We start from the raw sequence: 19392 nt of genomic DNA, 5'->3' as shown, positions 1-19392 counted from the left end.
TTGATGAGAGCATTTCATCTTGGGATGATGTTTCAAGGACTGCTGAGCAGAGAAGGGGTCCACCTGTTGAAGAAAGGGTGCAGCTTCTTCCAGCACAGACTGGCAAATCAACTAAGGAGGACATTAAACGACGATCATCAGGGATGGATGAATAAAACCCCAAGATAATAAAACATATTTGTATAGAAATAGGAACAAAAAGGGCAACATCTGGAAAGCTGCATACACTAATGTTCATAGTATGAGAAATAAAGTAATGGAAAAACTGACTTGGATGTATTGACTGTCATGGAGACATGGCACACAAAAACCATAAGTGGAATACAGTTATAGTGGGCTGTAATCTTCAGCATGTTGAACACAGCCTGTGTAAACAAAAACATTGACTGAGTATTTTATACCAAAGTACATGCAGGTGTTGGCTTATGGTACAAAGCAAGGTGTTATAGTCAGTAAGCTTTCAGAAAATCTAAATAGAAAAGGAGCCAAAATTAAAATATCAAAAAAAGCGACCTGAGAGAGATGTATAGTATACTGAAAACAGAGTTTAGGGTCACGGGTGTTCAACCAGTCAAAAATAAATAAAATTGGATGTCTGTGCCCAACCAAGCAAAAAAGATATTGTCTATGTAGTGCAGCCATAACAATATCATAGGCCAAAAAGGGGACATGCATAGCCATGTAGCCACAACTTGGTTGTCAGTTCACACTTATATTTCCCATTACTGTCTAGACAATCTCTCCAGCAGCAACAGTAAGTTTGGGCAAGCAGTTTTGTGCAGCCTGTTCACCCAGTACTTCACACTCCATGGAAGGGTGTAGGGTTACTTATTCAGTGAAGGCTTAGCTACGCAACCCTCAGTGTGGGATCCCACACATGTCATGGCTAATTCAGCCCTGCTTGTCAATGGAGAAATTTGTTTACTGTCAATGGGATTCTCCATAGACAGCAGGATGAATTAGCCATGTTTAATTCCCACCAGCCTCCCTACTTAGCTAAAGCTAAGCTCTTCAATTGACTGAAAGACTCATGCAGCAGTGGATGAGTGGGAACTCCCATGCATGCTCAGTAGTAAAACTTTTCTGAACAAGAGAGATGTGTCTATCCTCGCTATCGGATGATGTCACCCACTTGTTATGGCTAATTCTCCTGTCTGTGGAGAATCCCATTTATGGTAAGCAAACTTGCTTTACTGAAAGAACATATGGAAGAATATGTTTCAACTGTGTGAACTATCCTATAACAGATGTGGCCTATTTAACTTGCTCTAGAGTGCTGCTTTTGTGGACACATTGCAACTTTTTAAAATGTAACTCCTTTGCTTTGGCTGGCTGAGGAGTGCCATGGCTATGCTGCCAAAATGCATCAACCCTAGGCCCTTATTCCTATATCTTCTGCTCCAGATGTATACTGGGATACATGCTTCTTCTTAACTAAAATTGATGTAATATGAAACAGATAGCAAAAATGAAAGGATTTGCAAACCAATGTATAAGTAGCATTTTGCATGGATAATTTTGAATCTAGTTTTATACCCAAAGTAATTACTACCTCTTTGGGAGAAATCTTGGTCCCAGAAAGTACCAGGAAACTCTTTAAAGGACAATTTACTTGGTTAACCCAATATGCCCCCAATGTTGCTGGATTAATTTTCAACTTGTGTTCAGACAACCAATCAGCAACAGAATATAGACAGGCATTTAGATTTGACAAAATATCTTTCTCACCAGGATTTTAAAAAGCCACTAATTAAATATAACTGGCAAAAAATAACAAGTAATGCCAAAAACTTGAGTATTGCCAGCTAGGCAAAAACTGATTCTTGAAGTAGCCTATACTCCAAGTATCTCACTGTTTAAAGTTGACAGCCTCAGTCTACCTGTTAAGTTTGGTCTAACAAGTAAGAGGCAAACCATTTTAATAGTACAACATTGCAACCTAATTCATGAAAGCATTGCAACAGGAAAAGGTGATTAAGAGAGTCAAATGTGGCAGTCATATCCAGCAGAATAATTAACATATCTTTTCCTTCATTCTCCTTAATTTGTATTTAATTTAGCATTGCCAATAAAGTTGTTTACATACTAAATTTGACAGAAGCCAGACTGCCTAGGATGGAGAGCATTAGTTTTGTTTAGATAATCGGTTGTCAAAATAGATTTTGGGGAAAAAAAGAAAATTGGAAAACAATACTGTTTTTTCAAGTATCTTAGAAATAAATGGCAAATTAGAAACTGGCCTATAACGACTTGTGTCAAAAAAATCTAGCCCTTATTGTTTTCTTAATAAGGGCCAAATTAGGACTTGCTTAAGTAATAAGGAAATAAAATTATGTTGTAATACATAGATATGCAGCTAAAGCAAACTCTGGCTTTTTGACCAGATTTGATAGCTCTGGGTCAAGAGCAAAGTGAATAAATCTAATTTCATATAGAGTTATTTCTACTGCCAAAGGAGAACCTTGGTTAAAAAAATATTAAACTAACTTAAAAACAATGGCGCCAAATCGGTATCAGCATCATAATTTTCTAGTGCATCTAAATCAAAAGTTCCATCAAAAGAGATGATTGGAAATGTTTTCTGTATATCAGCAATTTTCTTATCAAAATATTCTACTAGACCAGTGATCTTCACAATTTTAAGTGGGAGCCAATATGGATCCAATGGGGCTGGTGTAGAGCAGGTCTCTGAGTTGGGGGTGGGGTTTCCTCTCCACCTCCCATTGGCCATCGCCTCCTCTTCTATCCTTCCCTCCCTACTGCTCTTCAGCTAGCATGGGAATTTGTGTGTCTGTGTGTAGCTTCTACCGTTGCTGACATGCTTTACATGTTCCCTTATACCTCCACCTTCTACCCTATTCTTTAGTTCCTATCTCCCTTCCCTTGCTCCCTCTCAAATTACACTTCCCAAAAGCTAAGATACTGAAAAAGTGTTCTGTGCCTCTACTCCTCCCTCTGTAATGTTCTTCCTGCTGCTGGCTATGATGGGATCGACTACCTCCCCCACTGCTATGCTTTTCATTCTGCTGGCTATGCATGATTCCTGGTCCATTGGCATTACAAGGAGGTGGAGACCTTCTTATTTCGACTGCCATCAAGACCTGGCCACTCCTGTTCCTCTGGCTCTCAGTGTGCTGTGAAGTCAGGTCAGGAGGTGGGGGAAGAGCTCAGTGTTTGCATCACAACTGTCTCCCTCTCCTGTTCCTCTCTGGCTCACTGCAGGGCCAGGCTGAGTCAAGGGGCGATGCTCTTTGCTGCCACAATCTACCTCTCCTCTTCCACTACAGCTAATTGCTGGAGCTAGAGTACAGGCAGAGCTCTTCTTCCATTGTGGTCCCCTCCTGCCTTCTCTTGCTTCTCTCAGACTGTGCAGGGAGTGGAGAGCCCTTCATTCATGGATGGAGCATGGAGATGGTGTTTTTTTTCCCCAGTGACAGTGGACCAATGAGGAGCTGCCCTATGAGTCTCGAGAGTCTCCACTGATCCCCAGGCCTTACCTTGAACACTGCACTAGAATATCTCCTGAAAGCCCTATGTATCTGATTATCAGCCTTGTCCCTTTTATTTATCAAATTATTTAAAAAAATTAAATAATTGCCAAGGATACATTTTTGGCTTTGTTTAACTGATTATTTTAAAATCTCTTTTGACCATAGAAACAGCCAATTTATTAGTGTAAATATCTGATTTACAGATTTATTTTTCACCCTTTTCTTTCAGTTTGGCAAATTTGTCTTTTTTGAATAGCATACTCCGCGGATATACCATGAATGTTCTTAAAATAAGACACAGAATGTATGTGAAGAGGTACAAGTGCATCTAGGGCATTGTCCAGGACTGTATTCCATGTATTAACCTGTATAGCTAAAGATAGATGTGGCCTAATGGGAAAAAACAAAAGAGATTAAGCAAACATAGATTAGTCTTGCCTTTCCAATCTGCTAAATTTATTTTTTAAAGCATTAATAAACATGTGGATAAGGGTGAATCTCTTCAAATACTGCAAGGGTGGCCAACCTTTCATGCACCAAGAGACAAGAATCTATCATATATAATACCAAAGAGTCTTATAATTTCATGAGACAGTGGGATGGAGGTAGGGTGGGCAGGGGGGGATAAGAAAAGTGGTCCCAGCAAGGACCCATTCTCCCTATTCCCCTGCCCACCCTAGCCATCCCTCTTCATTTCCAAGATTATCTCTTTATTATTTCCCCACCTTGTCCTCAACAGTCTCTCTCAATCTACCCACCTGTTTTCTCTTTCTCAATTCTTTCATCCTGTTCTGACCAGTCTTTCTCTGTCCCCTTTTTTGTGCTCTGACTCTCTCAATTCCCCCACATGGTTCCCTTCAGTTTCTCTCTCAATCCTCCTACCAGTCTCCCTCAATCCCTCCACCTGTATCAACCAGATTATCTCTCTCTCAATCTCCCATCGTCTCCCCACAAGTTTCTTTCAATCCTCCCATCAGTCTCTCTCCTGCTCTATTCTCCCACCATAATGCCCAGCTGTCTTCCACCCTGCCCCCCACCAGTGTCTCTCAATCCCTATCCTTTTCCAACCTCTCTCTCTCTCCTCCCACCCTTTTCCTACCAACCTCACTTAATCCCCTACCCTATCCCCACAATTCTCTGTCTCAATTCTCTCATCCTATCCTAGATTCCCCATCAGTCTATCTCTCAACCCCATCCTGTCCTTACCAATCTCTCTGTCATTCTATCAGTCTCTCTCAATTCCCCAGCCTTTCTCCACCAGTGGCTCTCTCTCAGTCCTTCCACTCTGTCCCTACCAGTTTGTCCTCCCTCCAGTCTCTATCTGTTCCCTCATTCTGTTTTGATCTGTTTCTCTTAATTTATTTTATTTTATTTATTTAAAGAATTTTATATACCCTCATTCGGAAACATCAAAATAATGCCATCATAATGGTTTACAAAATAAGGTTATAGGGATAAGGGGGGGGTTAAACAAGGGATGCAAAGTACAAACTGTTATTAAGCATAGGGGTTAACATGTGTAAGGATTTAGTTCAGTTTTTTGTTTCATTTCTTATTTATGAAAACCTAGATGTGATGAATTTCATTTATTTATTCATGAGGTTGGATTGGAGGACGATGATGTTGTGTTGTTCATTGGGTGAGTTGGTATGCTTTGTTTGAACAAGCACGTTTTTAACTCCTTTTTGAAGGTTTTTAGGTTTTCTTGAGTTCTGAGCTTAGTTGGTAGGGAGTTCCAAAGTTTTGGGCTACCAAGGGAGATTGCTCTTTTTTGGGTTGAGGTGAGTTGATTTGAGTGCATTGGTGGTGTTTTTAGGAGTCCCTTATTTGCTGATCTGTTTCTGCTTGGGGTATATAGTTGTATGTAGGGGCTTAGCCAATTTTCTTGTTCTTCATATATAATTTTATGTAGGATGGATAGGACTTTGTATTCAATCCTGTATCTTATTGGTAGCCAATGAAGTGAAATAAGTGTTGGGGTGATGTGGTCATGCTTTTTTGCTCCTGTGAGGATTCTTGCAGCTGCGTTCTGCAGGATCTGGAGTGGGCGAATGGTGTTTAGAGGTAAGTTGAGAAGAAGAGAGTTGCAGTAGTCTATGTTGGAGAAAATTAGTAATTGGAGGACTGATCTGAAGTCATTGTTGGAGAGAAAAGGTTTTAGATGATGGAGTGTAAGTAGTTTATGATAACCGTCTTTGATTTTTGTTGATATATGGTTTTTGAATGAAAGTTCTCTGTCAATTATTACTCCGAGGTTGTGGGCATGGTTGATTGGAGATATGATCAAATTTTGGTTCATGAGGTTGAGCAGTGGTATTTGAGGAAAGTTGTTCTTTCTGTCTAGTAATATTAATTCAGTCTTGTCGAAGTTGAGGATGAGTTTTAGGTTGGCTAGTATTTCCTTTATGCTGTTTAGGTAATTGGCTGTTAATTTGTATGTTTCTTTTAGTGATTTTTTTATTGGGATTAATATTTGAATATCATCAGCATAGATGAAGTGGGTTAGATTCAGATTTGAAAGGAAGTGGCATAATGGGAGCAGATAGATGTTAAAGAGCATAGCTGAAAGAGCGGATCCTTGGGGAACTCCAGTGTTTAGGTTGATTTTCTTTGAAAGGGAATCATTAAGTAGCACTTGGTAGGATCTTTGTGATAGGTACGAAGAGAACCAATGAAGGGTTGTTTTGTTAGCTCCTATTTCAGATAGATGATTAATCAATTTAGAGTGGTTTACTATATCAAAGGCTGCTGATAGGTCGAGCAGGATTAGAAGGTAACTTTGGCCTTTTTCAAAACCTTTGAGTACAAAGTCATTTATTGCAAGTAGTAGGGTTTCAGTGTTCAGTTGCTTTCTGAAGCCAAATTGAGCGGGTAGGAGGATGTTGTTTTCATCTAGATGGTCAGTGAGCCGAGTGTGGACAACTTTCTCAATAATTTTGGCAATGAATGGGAGGTTTGATATGGGTCTGTAGTTCACTGGGTTTTCTGGATCTAGATTATTCTTTTTTAGAATGGGTTTGATGATTGCCGATTTTAGGCATTCTGGGTAGTTTCCTTCCATGAGGGAAAGGTTTACAATTTTAGTTAATGTCTGGGTTATTGGTGGTTCGAGATTTTTTATTGTTGTAATGGGTATGGTGTCAATAGGGTGTTTAGCTGGGTTCATTTTTTTAATGATCATTTGGATTTCTAAGGAAGATGCTGTTTCAAAGTTGGACCAGGTTTTTGTTTGAATGTTCAGTAATTTCTGGTCTTGTGAGTCATTTTTTAGGTTGTTCTTTGAGGATTTTGATTTTTTCGTTAAAGAAGTCTGCAAAGTCATTGCTATTGATCTTTGGTGTTGAACGTGATTGATCGTCGAAAGATGATTTTGTTAGGCTTTTTACTATGTTGAATAGCATCTTAGGGTTTTGTTGGTATTTGGTTATTTTTTTGGTGTAGAAGTCTTTTTTTGTTTTATGGATGAGTTTTTTCTATTCAGCTAGTTGTGTTCTGTATGCATTTAGTAGTGTGGTTGTTTTGTTTTTTTCTCCATAATTTCTCTATTTTTCTGAGTTTCCTTTTGGCTGCTCTGATGTTTTTGTTGTACCAGAGATTCTGATTTTTTGGTTCTTTTATATTTTTTGTTGTTATGGGATTTATCTTATCTGCTATTGTTTTCGTTATGGTGATCCAGGAAGATGTTGTGTTTTCTGTGTTTGATAGATCTATATTTGTTAGTTCAGTTTGAAGATTTGCTTGAAGAGTTTCAATTCAGAAAGGTGGACGATAGGAGAAGGATTTGATTGTGTTTTTCTTGTGGTGCGTTTATAATTTGAAAATAGAATTGTGTGGATGATAGAGTGGTCTGACCATGGTATTTTTGATATCTTCGTTTGGTGGTTAGACCAAAAATTGGTACTGATGAAGATTAGGTCTAGTGTATGACCTGCTTTGTGCGTAGGGCCATTGATAATTTGATTGAGCCCCAGTGATGATAGTGCATCAATGATTGAGGAGCAGGCAGGCGAGTAGGGGGTAGAGTCAATGTGTAAATTGAAGTCACCAAGAATAATTATGGGTTTGTTAATAGATAATTTGGTCAGGAAAAATGTAATAAGTGGTGAGCAGTTTTAATCCTTCCAGTCTGTCTCCATTGGTCTCTCTTTTGCTCTTAATGAATTCCATTCTGTTCCCACCAACCACTCTCAATCCTCCCACCAGCCTTTCAATCCCTCTGCCTATACCCACCAGTCTCTCTTGCTCTAAATTCCTCCACCCTGTGCACACCAATCTTTCTCAATCCCTATTCTGCTCCACACAGTTTATCCCCCTCTCCCTCTCAATCCCCTATCCTGTCCCCACCAGACTCACTCTCTTTGTTCCCTCAATCCCCTATCCTGTTCCAATCAGTCTCTTTCTCTGTTCCCTCAATCCCCTATACTATCCCCATTTGTCTTTCTCTTGGAATCCCCAGCATAATTTCCTCCACAAGAACAATAATTGAAGGTCAGTGGCCCCAACAGAACATCTTCCACTCCATCCTTTGTGTTACTATACCCCCTCCCCATTTTCCTACCCTCTCCCAGCACCAATATGCCCCTGACTCCCTTTTTTCCCTTTTACCTCCTTCCCCCTCTGTCTCTTTCCTGCCCTCCCACACACACACTCTCTCCTCAATATCCTCAACACCTCCCCTCCTATCCTGTGCAGTGTTGTCCATTTGCTATGGGGACAGGACAGCAAAAAGTGGCTCATGCTTTCCTGTGCCCATAGCAAATGGACAGCACAGTCATAGAGATTATAGAGAGTTTCTGTTTAGGAATTAGAGCTACTTTTTTGACACCAGACTGTTTTGATACCATTACTCTAATTTTCAGCAAAAAAAAACCCCTGTTTGATATGACAGTCTTTAAGAAAAATCTCTTTAAGTATTATTTCTTTCTATATTCCACTTCTTTTCCTCTATTGATTTACTGCCTGTTTTGTTTATTTTACCCCCAGTGATTTACTGTTCTTTTGGCTTCTTATCTATAATATTTAAGAAGGTTTCTATTGTATCGTGATTGCTGTTCTATATCCCTGTCAGTAAAGGTAGGGGTGAAGTTGCTTATTGGTTGCCTTGGGGTATTCTTGAACGTGGAGGCTGTGTCATTCCTTGCTTCCTGATATCTGAATACCCAAATCCATTTCTATGGTCCATGGGACCAACTGTGTGTAGACGGGTCATTTTTCTTTCTATGGCCGTCTCCCCCTCCTTTGGTGAGCACTTGTACTGTTTTAAATGAGAGGGGCACTACGTATGCATCACAACTAATAAAATAAGTCCATTGAACACAACAACAAATGTATGAAATATATTAACAAAAAGACCTACCATATATACTCGTGTATAAGTTGATCTCATGTGTTAGTCGAGGGTATTTTTCGGGCCCCAAAATCAAGATTTATCTGTCGCCCGTGGATAAGTCGAGGGTAAAACTTAGGGGGCTTATAAAATGGTGAGATCATACTCAGAAACAAACCGATAACTTAAAAAAATCACTTTTTATTTATTTTTTCAAAGCAGAATAAAATGTCTCATAAAAAGCATCATTTAACAAGAAAATGTCCCTGCTGTATGAAACCTTTCCTCACCTCCCCCATGGCTGTTCCTGCGGTCTGAATCCTTCCCTCCCACCCCTATGCCTGCCCTTCCTGTTTGAATTATTTCCTCCCTCCCCTGTGCTGCCCCTATTGTATGAATTCTTTTCCCTTCCCGATTTCTTAACTCACCTGCTGATATCTGGACAGTAACAGCACTTGCATTTGCTCAGGAATGTCCTTCCTCCTCCCCCGTGGTCTCCCAGAGTAACGGTATGACAGCTTCTCCTCCACAACTTCTCCGGATCCCATGCTGCTGCTTTGAGGACAACGATAAATTTACAGTCGTCAGGCAAGTCCTCCCTCCTCCCAGGGGTGTGCTTTGAACCACGTGGTTCTAAGTGTGCCAATTAGACCCTCGCTTGGGAGGGGGGAGGCTATGCCTACACAACTGCAAATGCAGTCATACTAGCACTATGTAGATTGACTCATAGATAAGATGACCATGATTTTAAGGTCAAATATATACGGTATTCCTTTTCTATTTGAAGGAAAGTATCATACATAGTTACTGTTTTCATAAAAGAGACATTTCAGCCAGCACATTCCATAAACTCCATGCCCTAGGTTAGTAGGGAAAAGAGTAGGGTTAGTTGATTACCTACTCTCTTCTCTTAAAAACATTATAAACTCAAAGTTTGGGGAAATGTATTTATGAAATATGTTTAATTCTATGTAATTGTTATAATGTTTCATGTTAGTTGATTGAGTGTATGTTATAAACAGATGATTTATTTTTAATATATGTTTTTCTCTTATAGTGGGCTTTGCCATTTTGGAAACTTTTCTTACTCCTTTTTTTTTTTTTTTTTATTGACAGCTATTTCTAAATGTTTTACCTCAAGATAGAAGCCAATGGATAAGTAAAACGACAGAGTGTAGAATGTGGTATAAAAAGATTAAAGAAATTGTAAGTAATATTTTGTATATTTATTTAATATTGATGGCATGCAAAACACTTCATTCTGATAATTTTTTTTTACATATTTATTAGCATATTACAAACCCTCGGAAGACTGCTGGACAGCAAGACTTGATGATTAATAATCCACTGTCACAGGATGAGGGGGTAGGGCTGTTACCTTTTTTTTTTCTAGTTATTTTAAACTTATTTATAAATAAATCATGATGTGTTGGCAATGCTAGTGATGTTTTCGTGTTCTCATTCCCAATAACTTTATTCAACACAAGGTTTCATCATGTAAGGTCCTTTATTTTATTTATTTAAAACCCCCACTTATATTCTGCATTGAACCGGAGCAGTCATATTAATCAGATTAAATGAACATATACATTCCAATTGAATGTACAACAATAAACCACAAAAAGTCAACCCCAATAAACATAAAACAATCATTTCACTCTCTCACCTCTTCTGATGGATGATCATTTTATTCTGATGGGAAAGCATTCAAAAATAGGAAGGTCTTCTGAAAAACAACATAATCAGAAAGTGACTGAAGCTTTCCTGCCTAGTAGGGCATTCCATAAAATAGGAACAATTACTGAAAAAGCCTGATTTCTGATCTCTTGATGATGGGAGCTTTGACTGCTTTTCCTCAGAGTGAAGGCTAAAAACAGAATTATACAGGATATTAGACAAATAGATGGGTCCATCCCATTAATGGCCCAAAATACCTTACATAAAACCTTGAAGCTCACACGATGAGATACCAGTAACCAGTGCAGCTATTTTAACATAATTATTCAATCCTTCACTGAAAACTTTGTAAGAGCACTATTATATGATCTTTAGCACCTCTGTTCCCTCCACAACTATACACATATTCACATCTGCAGTTGTGATTGATTACCTTTGACTGGATGATAGATAAAATGCTTGTTCTGAGACAGAACTAATACCATGTACTGACAAGTGTATGATGTGCTTTTGAGAAAATCAGACCAATCCTTTTCCTGGGGTCTAGTCTCTAATATGCAAAGGAAGTAAGAAATTCAAGGTTTCTTGTGAACCCAGGTTTCTGTTTTTCTTCATGTAATGTGATGTTACTTACCGGTAACAGTGGTTCTTTGATGCACAGCAGGATATCAGTCCTCACAAATGGGTTACATCTTACGTCTGGCAGGGAACTTTGATTTCAAAGCTTCTAGAAATGTTACGCATTCTCTACCCCTTCCTCCCAAGCAGGGCACTTCAGTCCATGGCAAAACTAAGATATGGAAAAAGAAACCAACTTCAAGGAGAGTTGGGAAGGGTACCTTGAGGACTGATATTGGAGAACCACTGTTAGAGGAAAGTAACTTCACATTCTTAGAGGAAAAGCATGATGACAATACTCAAGTGAGGACGCACAAACTACAGGCTGCGTCAAACAAAAGGGAAAAACTAAACCATGCCTAAGGCACTACTGTTTTGAATGGTGATAGACCAATTTCATATAATCTGTCCCGTCCCCCCCCTTTTTTTAAGCAATCTGACCAATAACAGTCTCTAGGAGGGAATGAAGTTGGGTTCTATTCCTCAAAGAGTCTGTGTAAGGCAGATAGTTTAAAAATTGTTTTGAATCAGGAGGCCCTGCCATAACAGGAGTGTGTTATGAAAATGTGGCGAATATCCCACTTAGCTGCTTAGAAACTCACACAGTCAGAGCTCCAGCACAGTGAGACTTGACATGCCCTACTAGACCCAGATTCACCTAGATGAAAGAAAGGGCACAATTCACAAACCAACACAAATGAAACTATTAGCTATAAATATTATGTTTTTTTTATATCAAGAAAAACCTGAGTACACTGGCTGAGCCTTTAGAGCCCTTCAAATGGAAGACTACTGATTACTAGTATCCAAAGTGTAAGAAAATTTGCCTTTACAGACATGCATGACAATAGCTAATGACTAGCAACGTGCATAGAAACAATGCACTTGGGAAAAACTTTGAAAAATGTGATAAATCACCAGGGTTTTTGAGGCAGATCCCACTTGCCAATTGACCACTAATAAAAACCTGACCTCCCAGGACAGATATTATGCTAACAAGAGGGCCGAGGCATGAATGAGCTTCTGTCTATTGGGGAGCACCATTTTGAGATCGAACAACACAGTAAAAAGGCTCAGCAGTGAGCTTCGACTAAAGCCCACCTAATATAAAGTACATGTAAGGTCATCCTTTAAATAATCTACCACATTATGCAGACCAATGCCTCTGAAGTTGGCTTGAGAGCTGTCTTAGTTCAAGGAAGGGATAGTCAAGAACATCCAGTGGCATATATTAGCCTGAGGTTGATGCCACGAGAAAATCAGTAATCAACAGTAGAAAAAGAGGCCTTGGCAGTCAAAGGGGTGTTGGAGGCCTTACACACTCAAAACAGGCACCAACCGCTCCTATGGATGAATAGGAACAAGGAGTCCAACGTGAGGGTAATGAGGTGGTTCCTGGCACTGAGGCCCTTCGAGTATAAAGTCTGATAAAGGACAAGAAGGAAGAATGCCAATCAGATTTCCTGTCAAGAGAGGTGTAACTTCCACATGCAGACACTCATCCCAGCAAGGCTGAGCTGAGGGGGAGAGAATGTGAGGGAGTAAACAGAAAACTCCCTCAGACCAGCTTAAGGGACTGGGCCCAGCATTCTCATCCAATCCTCCTTAAGGTTGAGACCCACAGGGAATTCTAAGAGAAGGGAAGAGTTTTTCACCAGAGTATAAGACCTCAGGGCCTAGAAGGGTTAAGGAGGCACCAGGAAACAGACAGAGCCCTAACCTATGAGAAGACCTGCTACGTTTAAAGTTTGAGAGTGACATTACATTAAGATCTGCTATTTTTTAAGATTGGGACTTTCCTGATGTCAAGGTGATGCACCTACATTTGTTGTTTTACTTGTAGTGCCCCTTTTGTTATTTGTGAGAGACCTGAACTTCAAGCTGAGCTGCCAGATATTCCGCGCGTGCATATGCGGGCAGTGCACGCAAGGGGGATACTTATGCAATTTCAGCGCTGCGTCGCATCCTGGCCTTCCCCAGTTCCCTACCCCTCTTCCTAACCTTCCTTCCCCTTCCCTTCTCCTCCCCATCCCCTAAACCTACCCTACCTTTACCTTTTTTAAAAATGTTTTAATTTGCCGGTGCACACTTCTGCAAATGGCTGCTTTACCAGCCGCCCCCCTCCCCGCCCCCTTATGTGGGCCCGATTTGTTTTAAATGAGCTACTTGCTAACTTCATGGAGTGCCCCCTGGTCCTTCTGTTATTTGAGAGAGTAAACAACTGATTTACATTAACTTGTTCAAGTCCTTTCATGATTTTGTAGACTTTTATCATATCCCTCCTCAGTCGTCTCTTCTCCAAACTGAACAGCACTAACTTCTTTAGCCTTTCCTCATAGGCAGCCTTTCCATGCCCCTTATCATTTTGGTTGCCCTTCTCTGCATGTTCTCCAGTGCAGCTATATCCTTTTTGAGATGTGGTGACCAGAATTGCACACAGTATTCAAGGTAGATTAGGAAGTGAGGAGAGGAGGAACAATACCCTCCTGCAACATCTTCAAAAATGAGCCACATGACATTGGGCCTTTGCTGATGACATCAGCATGGATGGTCTCAGAGCTAAAGCATTAGAAAGTCAGTTGGTGATAAAACTGACCAATGCAGAAGGGCTAGATGAAAGGTCAGTTTATGATGATGGAGAAGGGCACCTCCCAAGTGGGTTGTGGGCCAGCAAATGTGGTTAGTATTGTCTCTTTCCAATGGCCATTGAGTCTGCTATCGTTGTCTCTGCCCTGACCATGTCTCGGCCACCTGCTACCATTGCAGCATGTTGTCTCCAAGGGCTAAAAAAAAATGACCTATAAGATGACTGAGCTCTGCCATACCCTGGAATATGGAAACTTATCTTCTTCCCTCTCTTCGGGATTCAGCATGTCTTTGTCTCTCCAGTTTCTCATGGTCTTCATATCCTTGGGGTCCTTCAAGGAATTGGGATCAAAAAAATCTAGAAAGTGTGGGGCACCAGGGTCCCTAAGCTCTGTGCCGCATTCCCAGACCTCGTCCCCAAATGGGGCTTCTAGAGTTTCCCACAACAAACATCACCCATGAAGAGCCTCCTTCAAGCATGGAGCGCAGTCTGTGCTATCAACATGTGGAGTACAATCTGTGCTCGGGAACTGGCTAGTGCCATTGGTGTCCCAAGCATTATTGGAGCTACTGGTGCCACTGGTGCAGTAAAAGCAGCCGGCACAGGTGACACCATTGAGGCACGTCTTCGTCGGTGCAGGTTGAGACTGTGGGAGACCGAGTGGTATTTCCCTTGCTAAAGATGGAAAGCCACACTAACCCCAGCTTTTCTGATGCAGATAAAACTTTATTAAACAAACACAGTACTTCACAATGGACTTCCTAGCTTAGCAGTACTCAGTTACACACACAGGGGCTGTAGCCTGCCTTGCTTATGGTCAGTGTGCACTCACTACCTTCTGATTTGGATAGACCACTTTACAGGGGCTGCCTTCCTCCTGGAGCATAGGGGCCTTCTGAATACAGTTGGGCTTACCCTCTTAGGTTCCCCAGCTGGTTCTTCCCACATGATTCTCCCTGCCCAGGTGGAGTCCCACCCACAGAGATCTTTCTCTCTGTTGGATTTAAGGTGTACCAGACTCCATGCCTGTTCCTACACAGATTTAAAGGGGGAAATCAGGGTCATTCTGTCACCTACCCGCCCTCCCAACTTGGACCCATTGGTCCAAACATCGCTACTTCCCACTGGATCCCATTCAATAGACGTACAACACACCCCATTCCCCTTCCTCTGTTCTCCCACCAGCTATGCTTGGGAATAGGGATATAGGATTATGCTCACCCCCTTACATTAGGGTTACCCAAGACAACATTGTAACTATCACCCACTGTGGCCCTCACCCAGTGTACACCCACAGTCCTTTAACTGAGTCCATCTGTAGCTCTGGGTTCTACTTTCACCCTAGCTGGACTCCTTGGACTGGCTGTGGGACTTGCAGTGAGTACTCTCCACTCCTCTCCATGATGAAATGCCTCCTTTGCACTGTCACGACTCGAACCATCTGGTAACTCCAATGCAGTTCTCACTGACTCCTCGTTGCTGCCATGCCTTGGCTCCTCTGAGCTCCCTCTCACTAGGGACTCAGCTGATATCTCTTCAGGGTTTGGGCAACCTACAGGGCCTTTCTCAGGGCTTCCTGTAGTGCCATATACAGGCCTCCCTGCAGCGTCCAGCTAAGGCTTTTCCTGCTGCATTCCTCAGGCCTCTCCATACTGCCTCCTTCTTGGCAGTCTGTGTTGGCCTCCACAGGACTTTTTGTTACCCCTCTCTCAGGGTTCTTCACAGCCCCATTCTCTGGGCTTCTCACAGGAGCTGTTTCTTGGTTCTTAGCAGTGTTTGGGCACCCTTCAGGTTCGTCCTCAGGACCTTACACTTCTGCCTCCCTCTGTGCAGAGTCCACCAGTGCACTGCAACACCTAATTTAGAACTTGATGAATCTCTGCAGACAACGTCCATATTTCAGCTACCGTCTATGTCCATTCCTGACTTTGAGTCTCTATGGTTAGCCATTCCTCTCTCTCGGCATCTGTGGCATCTAGGAGTGGCTTCAGGCTCTCTCTCTCTCTCTCTCTCTTCCATTATGTCATACTCCATTACTATGCATTTCTCAAGCCCTTTGGTTCCTCTTTCTTCTTTCGCCTGCACTGCAGTATACCACTGGATCCATACCAGGGTATTGGAAATACTGCCAGGCCTTTAAGCAGCTGCACTTTCACTCTGGGCCACACCCTGCTCCAGCCCCAGTGCACAACCGTTCTCTCTCTCTCTCTTTTTTCTCTTTTAAAAGGGAAAAAAAGTAAAAAAAACAAAACAAAACCAAAATCTGCCTCACCAACGCTAACTACACCTTGTAGCACAAGCCCTAAACTCCAGACAGAGCTTGCCTCTTTAGACCACAAAAGAGTCCTAATTCTGACTACCTTCCAGGACCCACAGACCACTAACTAAATTAAAGGCAGTTTCAGTTCTTTTTCTTTACTTGCTTGCTCCTCTATGAGCCAGTAAGCCTCTAGTTGCCAGTGCTCTTGTACTTAAAGAGCTCTGCTCTGCTTCAGTGAACCCCCCCTTCCCCCCCCCCCCCCCGTGCCACATCCTTTTGCTTCCAATTTCCAGTGTTGTACACAGTTTAAGAACAGTGGCTTAACCTTTCCTCTGGAGGCTTGGGGTTTTTCTCTGGGCAAGGTTTAGAGAAAATAAATCTCCCAACCTGACACCATAGGTAGGGTACCGAGACAGAAAGACACATTGACTCCAGCCTTTCTGGTTCAGATTTATTTTATTTATTTTATTTATTGGTTTTTATATACCGCCGCTCATCAGAGATATCACGTCGGTGTACATAGAACAAAATCCGCAATTGCATTTTACATAAAACAGTAAGAAAACAACTGAGAAACAACTTTACATTATAAAACGGTTAAATGCATTAACAAAAAACAATTTATAAAATATAAAGAGATATATAGGGATAATGTTAAAAGGGGAGGGCTTAATATTACAGTTTATATACAATTTATAAAAGAGTCAGGGGAGGATAGTGGCGTGGGCAAAGGAAGGGGAGGGTTTGAGTTTAAGTGGGGAAGAAGAGAGAATGGTGTAAGAGGGAGGGATTATATACATGTAGGGCTGAAAACAGCAAATTCTTCAGGTTTATAAGTTGCAAGGAGGGAGCTAAGGATGAGATAGGTAGGATGAGACTAGAGTTGACTGCTGTAAAAAGGAGGTGGAAGAGGGGTTAGAGGGAAAAGTGGGGTGCTGTCTTAAGTGTCTAGACTTAATGAATAAGAGAAAGAGGAGGCAGAGTGTGGAAGGTAAAAAGGGGTAGAGAAAGAAAATAAGAAGATCATGTATAGGCTTTAGTGAAGAGCCATGTCTTAAGCTTTATTTAATAAATATTTATTTAATAAATATTTATTTAATAAAGCTTTATTTAATAAAGATAAAACTTTATTAAATAAATGCAATACTTCCCAATGGACATCCTACCTTAGCAGTAGTCATTTTCACACACAGGCTGTAGACTGCCTTGCTTCTGGTCGGTGTACTCTCACTCCCTTCTGGTTTGTAAAAACAGGAGCAACCTTCCTCCTGGAGGCATAGGGGCCTCTTGTATACACCTGGGCTTATCCTCTTATGTTCCCCAGCTGGTTCCTCCTACAGGACTCTCCCTACCCCAGCACGGTCCTGCCCACATAGCTCTCAACCTCTGTGGAATTTAAGATGGACAAGGCTCCGTGTCTGGTTCTGCATATGTTTAAAGAGGGAAAACAGGGTCACTCTGCCACCGAGCTGTTGAGATATTCAGCACCACTGCATTCGGCACTGTCTCAGCACTGCAAGCCTTCTATACCTTCAGTTGTGCCCTTCTCAGGGGGCAGGTAATGCGATGTCTGTGCATGGGGACTCCGCACAAGTTCCTTCCTCTTTTCTGGTGGGAAGAAGCTAATGTCCCCTTCACACTTCTTCTTTCCAGCCCCCAGGCCCCAGAGACTTTTCATCCTCCTTGTGCCAAGCTGAATACCTTGGACCTCATACGTCCAAGCACTCTATAAGAATGGCACCCACTTGAGTCCTGTAGATGTGTTGCAGGAGGATAAACCTGGTATCCGAGGAACATTGCTCCTCCCTCACACTGACCCAAAGGCCTCAATAAACCATTGACCAGATCATCAAGCTAGTCAATGGCTTCTTTTCCTCCCTGACAGATAGTTTGCAGGTGGATGCATTACAACCCTTTCTGATCTGGATGACAGCTTTGCAAAACCTGCCTTCAAAATTTTTAATGAGCGACTATGCAACTGTGTTTACTTTAGGAATGTACTGCCTCCCCTGTTGGTTATGCCACTAGTCCAGCCTTTGAAGATACCCCAGGAAGCATAGAATTTTCTTCTTCTGGATGGTCGAGATGTGACTGATCACCCCCATCATTGCCTTCTGGTTCTTGGATCAGTGTCCATTCTGCATATGATTCAGAGGAAGAATGTTCTACTTGGATCTTATCTGACCCTCCTCCTGACCCCCCCCCCCCCCCCCAAATGTGCTCTTTGCTACCTGAGGACCTTACTTATGCCAAGTTTTTGGGCAAAATGGGCAAAACACTGAGGATCAATGTACATCAGGATGCTGAGCCCAGGACAGTTTGGATCGCTTGTCGATTTGTATAATCCATCTGTTTTCCTAACTCTACAGTTTTATAATTGAGCCTTTCCACTGAGAGTGCACATAAATTATAATATCTGCCCTTACTACTGCCTTTGCTGCCTCCCAAAACAAAATGGGATCATTCCTGCATTTACCATTTGTACCAACATTTGTGCTGCTTTTTGACTATAAATTATTTAAAATCCTTTTCCTTGTTTAAATACAAAGGCTTTTTCCAAATAATAGGTTTGTCTGTCCCTTCACTAATTTCCATTGTACAAGACACTGGGCAGAGATCAGGGATAACTAGACTCTTAATACATGTAACATTTAACTTAGAGAACAACACTTTGGAGAGTAACACATAGTCTATGTGAGTTTGTGTGTGATGACCTCTGGCATGGTGTGTATAGTTCTTCACAAGTAGGTTGAGTAAATGCCACCCATCCATCACTTGCAGATTCTTACATAGGAAGGCAATACCCTTTGATCATTTAAAGTAGTCCCTGTATCACTGGTCCATCTGTCTAGTTCAGGGTTGACTATACAGTTTAGGTCTCTATCCATCACCATGGCATGGATAAAAAAAACCATTTGTAGTTATCAGAAGCTTAGAATGATGAACTTTTTAGACATCCCTGTAAATCCCCAGAAGCAAGATATATCTCCCATTAGGATCAATTATTGCAGCTTTTAACTTGAAGTAAATATTTTTGTGAATTAATATAGCTACATCACAACTTACTAGTGGTGAAAAACACTTGTGCAACCCATTTTCTTTTTAATTTAGTGTGCTCTATGTCAGAGAGCTGCATTTCCTGCAGCAACACTATGTTACATTGAAGCCTTTGAGAACATTTTCTCTTTTAATTGGGGTACTTAACCTGCAGTATTCCATGATATAAGTATAACTTTCTGCTAAGAAAATCTATCAAACCACTAGCTGAATTAAGTGCAATTAACTGTGGGAAACTTACTGAACCAGCAATAAGCAGTGGCTCCCACAAACACACAAAAAAACCCCCAAGTTTTACATGTTCTTGTATTATAGTAGAAAACATATATAATACCACCTCAGAATATTCTAACCAGACAAACTTTCCCCCAATTCC

General features: G+C 41.3%; 1 protein-coding gene across 11 annotated transcripts in view; it reads left to right on the top strand.

Moving 5' to 3' along the window:
• TBC1D5 (TBC1 domain family member 5) overlaps positions 1–19392 on the top strand; it is a 1653915-nt gene that overhangs the window by 883349 nt on the left and 751174 nt on the right. For all 11 annotated transcript variants that reach the window (XM_029589267.1, XM_029589269.1, XM_029589266.1 and 8 more), the window contains 2 exons: positions 9934–10023; positions 10108–10182. In XM_029589267.1, the coding sequence (XP_029445127.1) occupies positions 9934–10023; positions 10108–10182 (165 nt within the window). The remainder of the gene's footprint in view (positions 1–9933; positions 10024–10107; positions 10183–19392) is intronic.

The sequence above is a fragment of the Rhinatrema bivittatum genome, chromosome 2 (assembly GCF_901001135.1).
Source record: "Rhinatrema bivittatum chromosome 2, aRhiBiv1.1, whole genome shotgun sequence".
NCBI classification, from domain to species: Eukaryota; Metazoa; Chordata; class Amphibia; order Gymnophiona; family Rhinatrematidae; genus Rhinatrema; species Rhinatrema bivittatum.
Note: the sequence above shows the minus strand (reverse complement) of the source record. Positions and strands in the feature narration are given on the sequence as shown.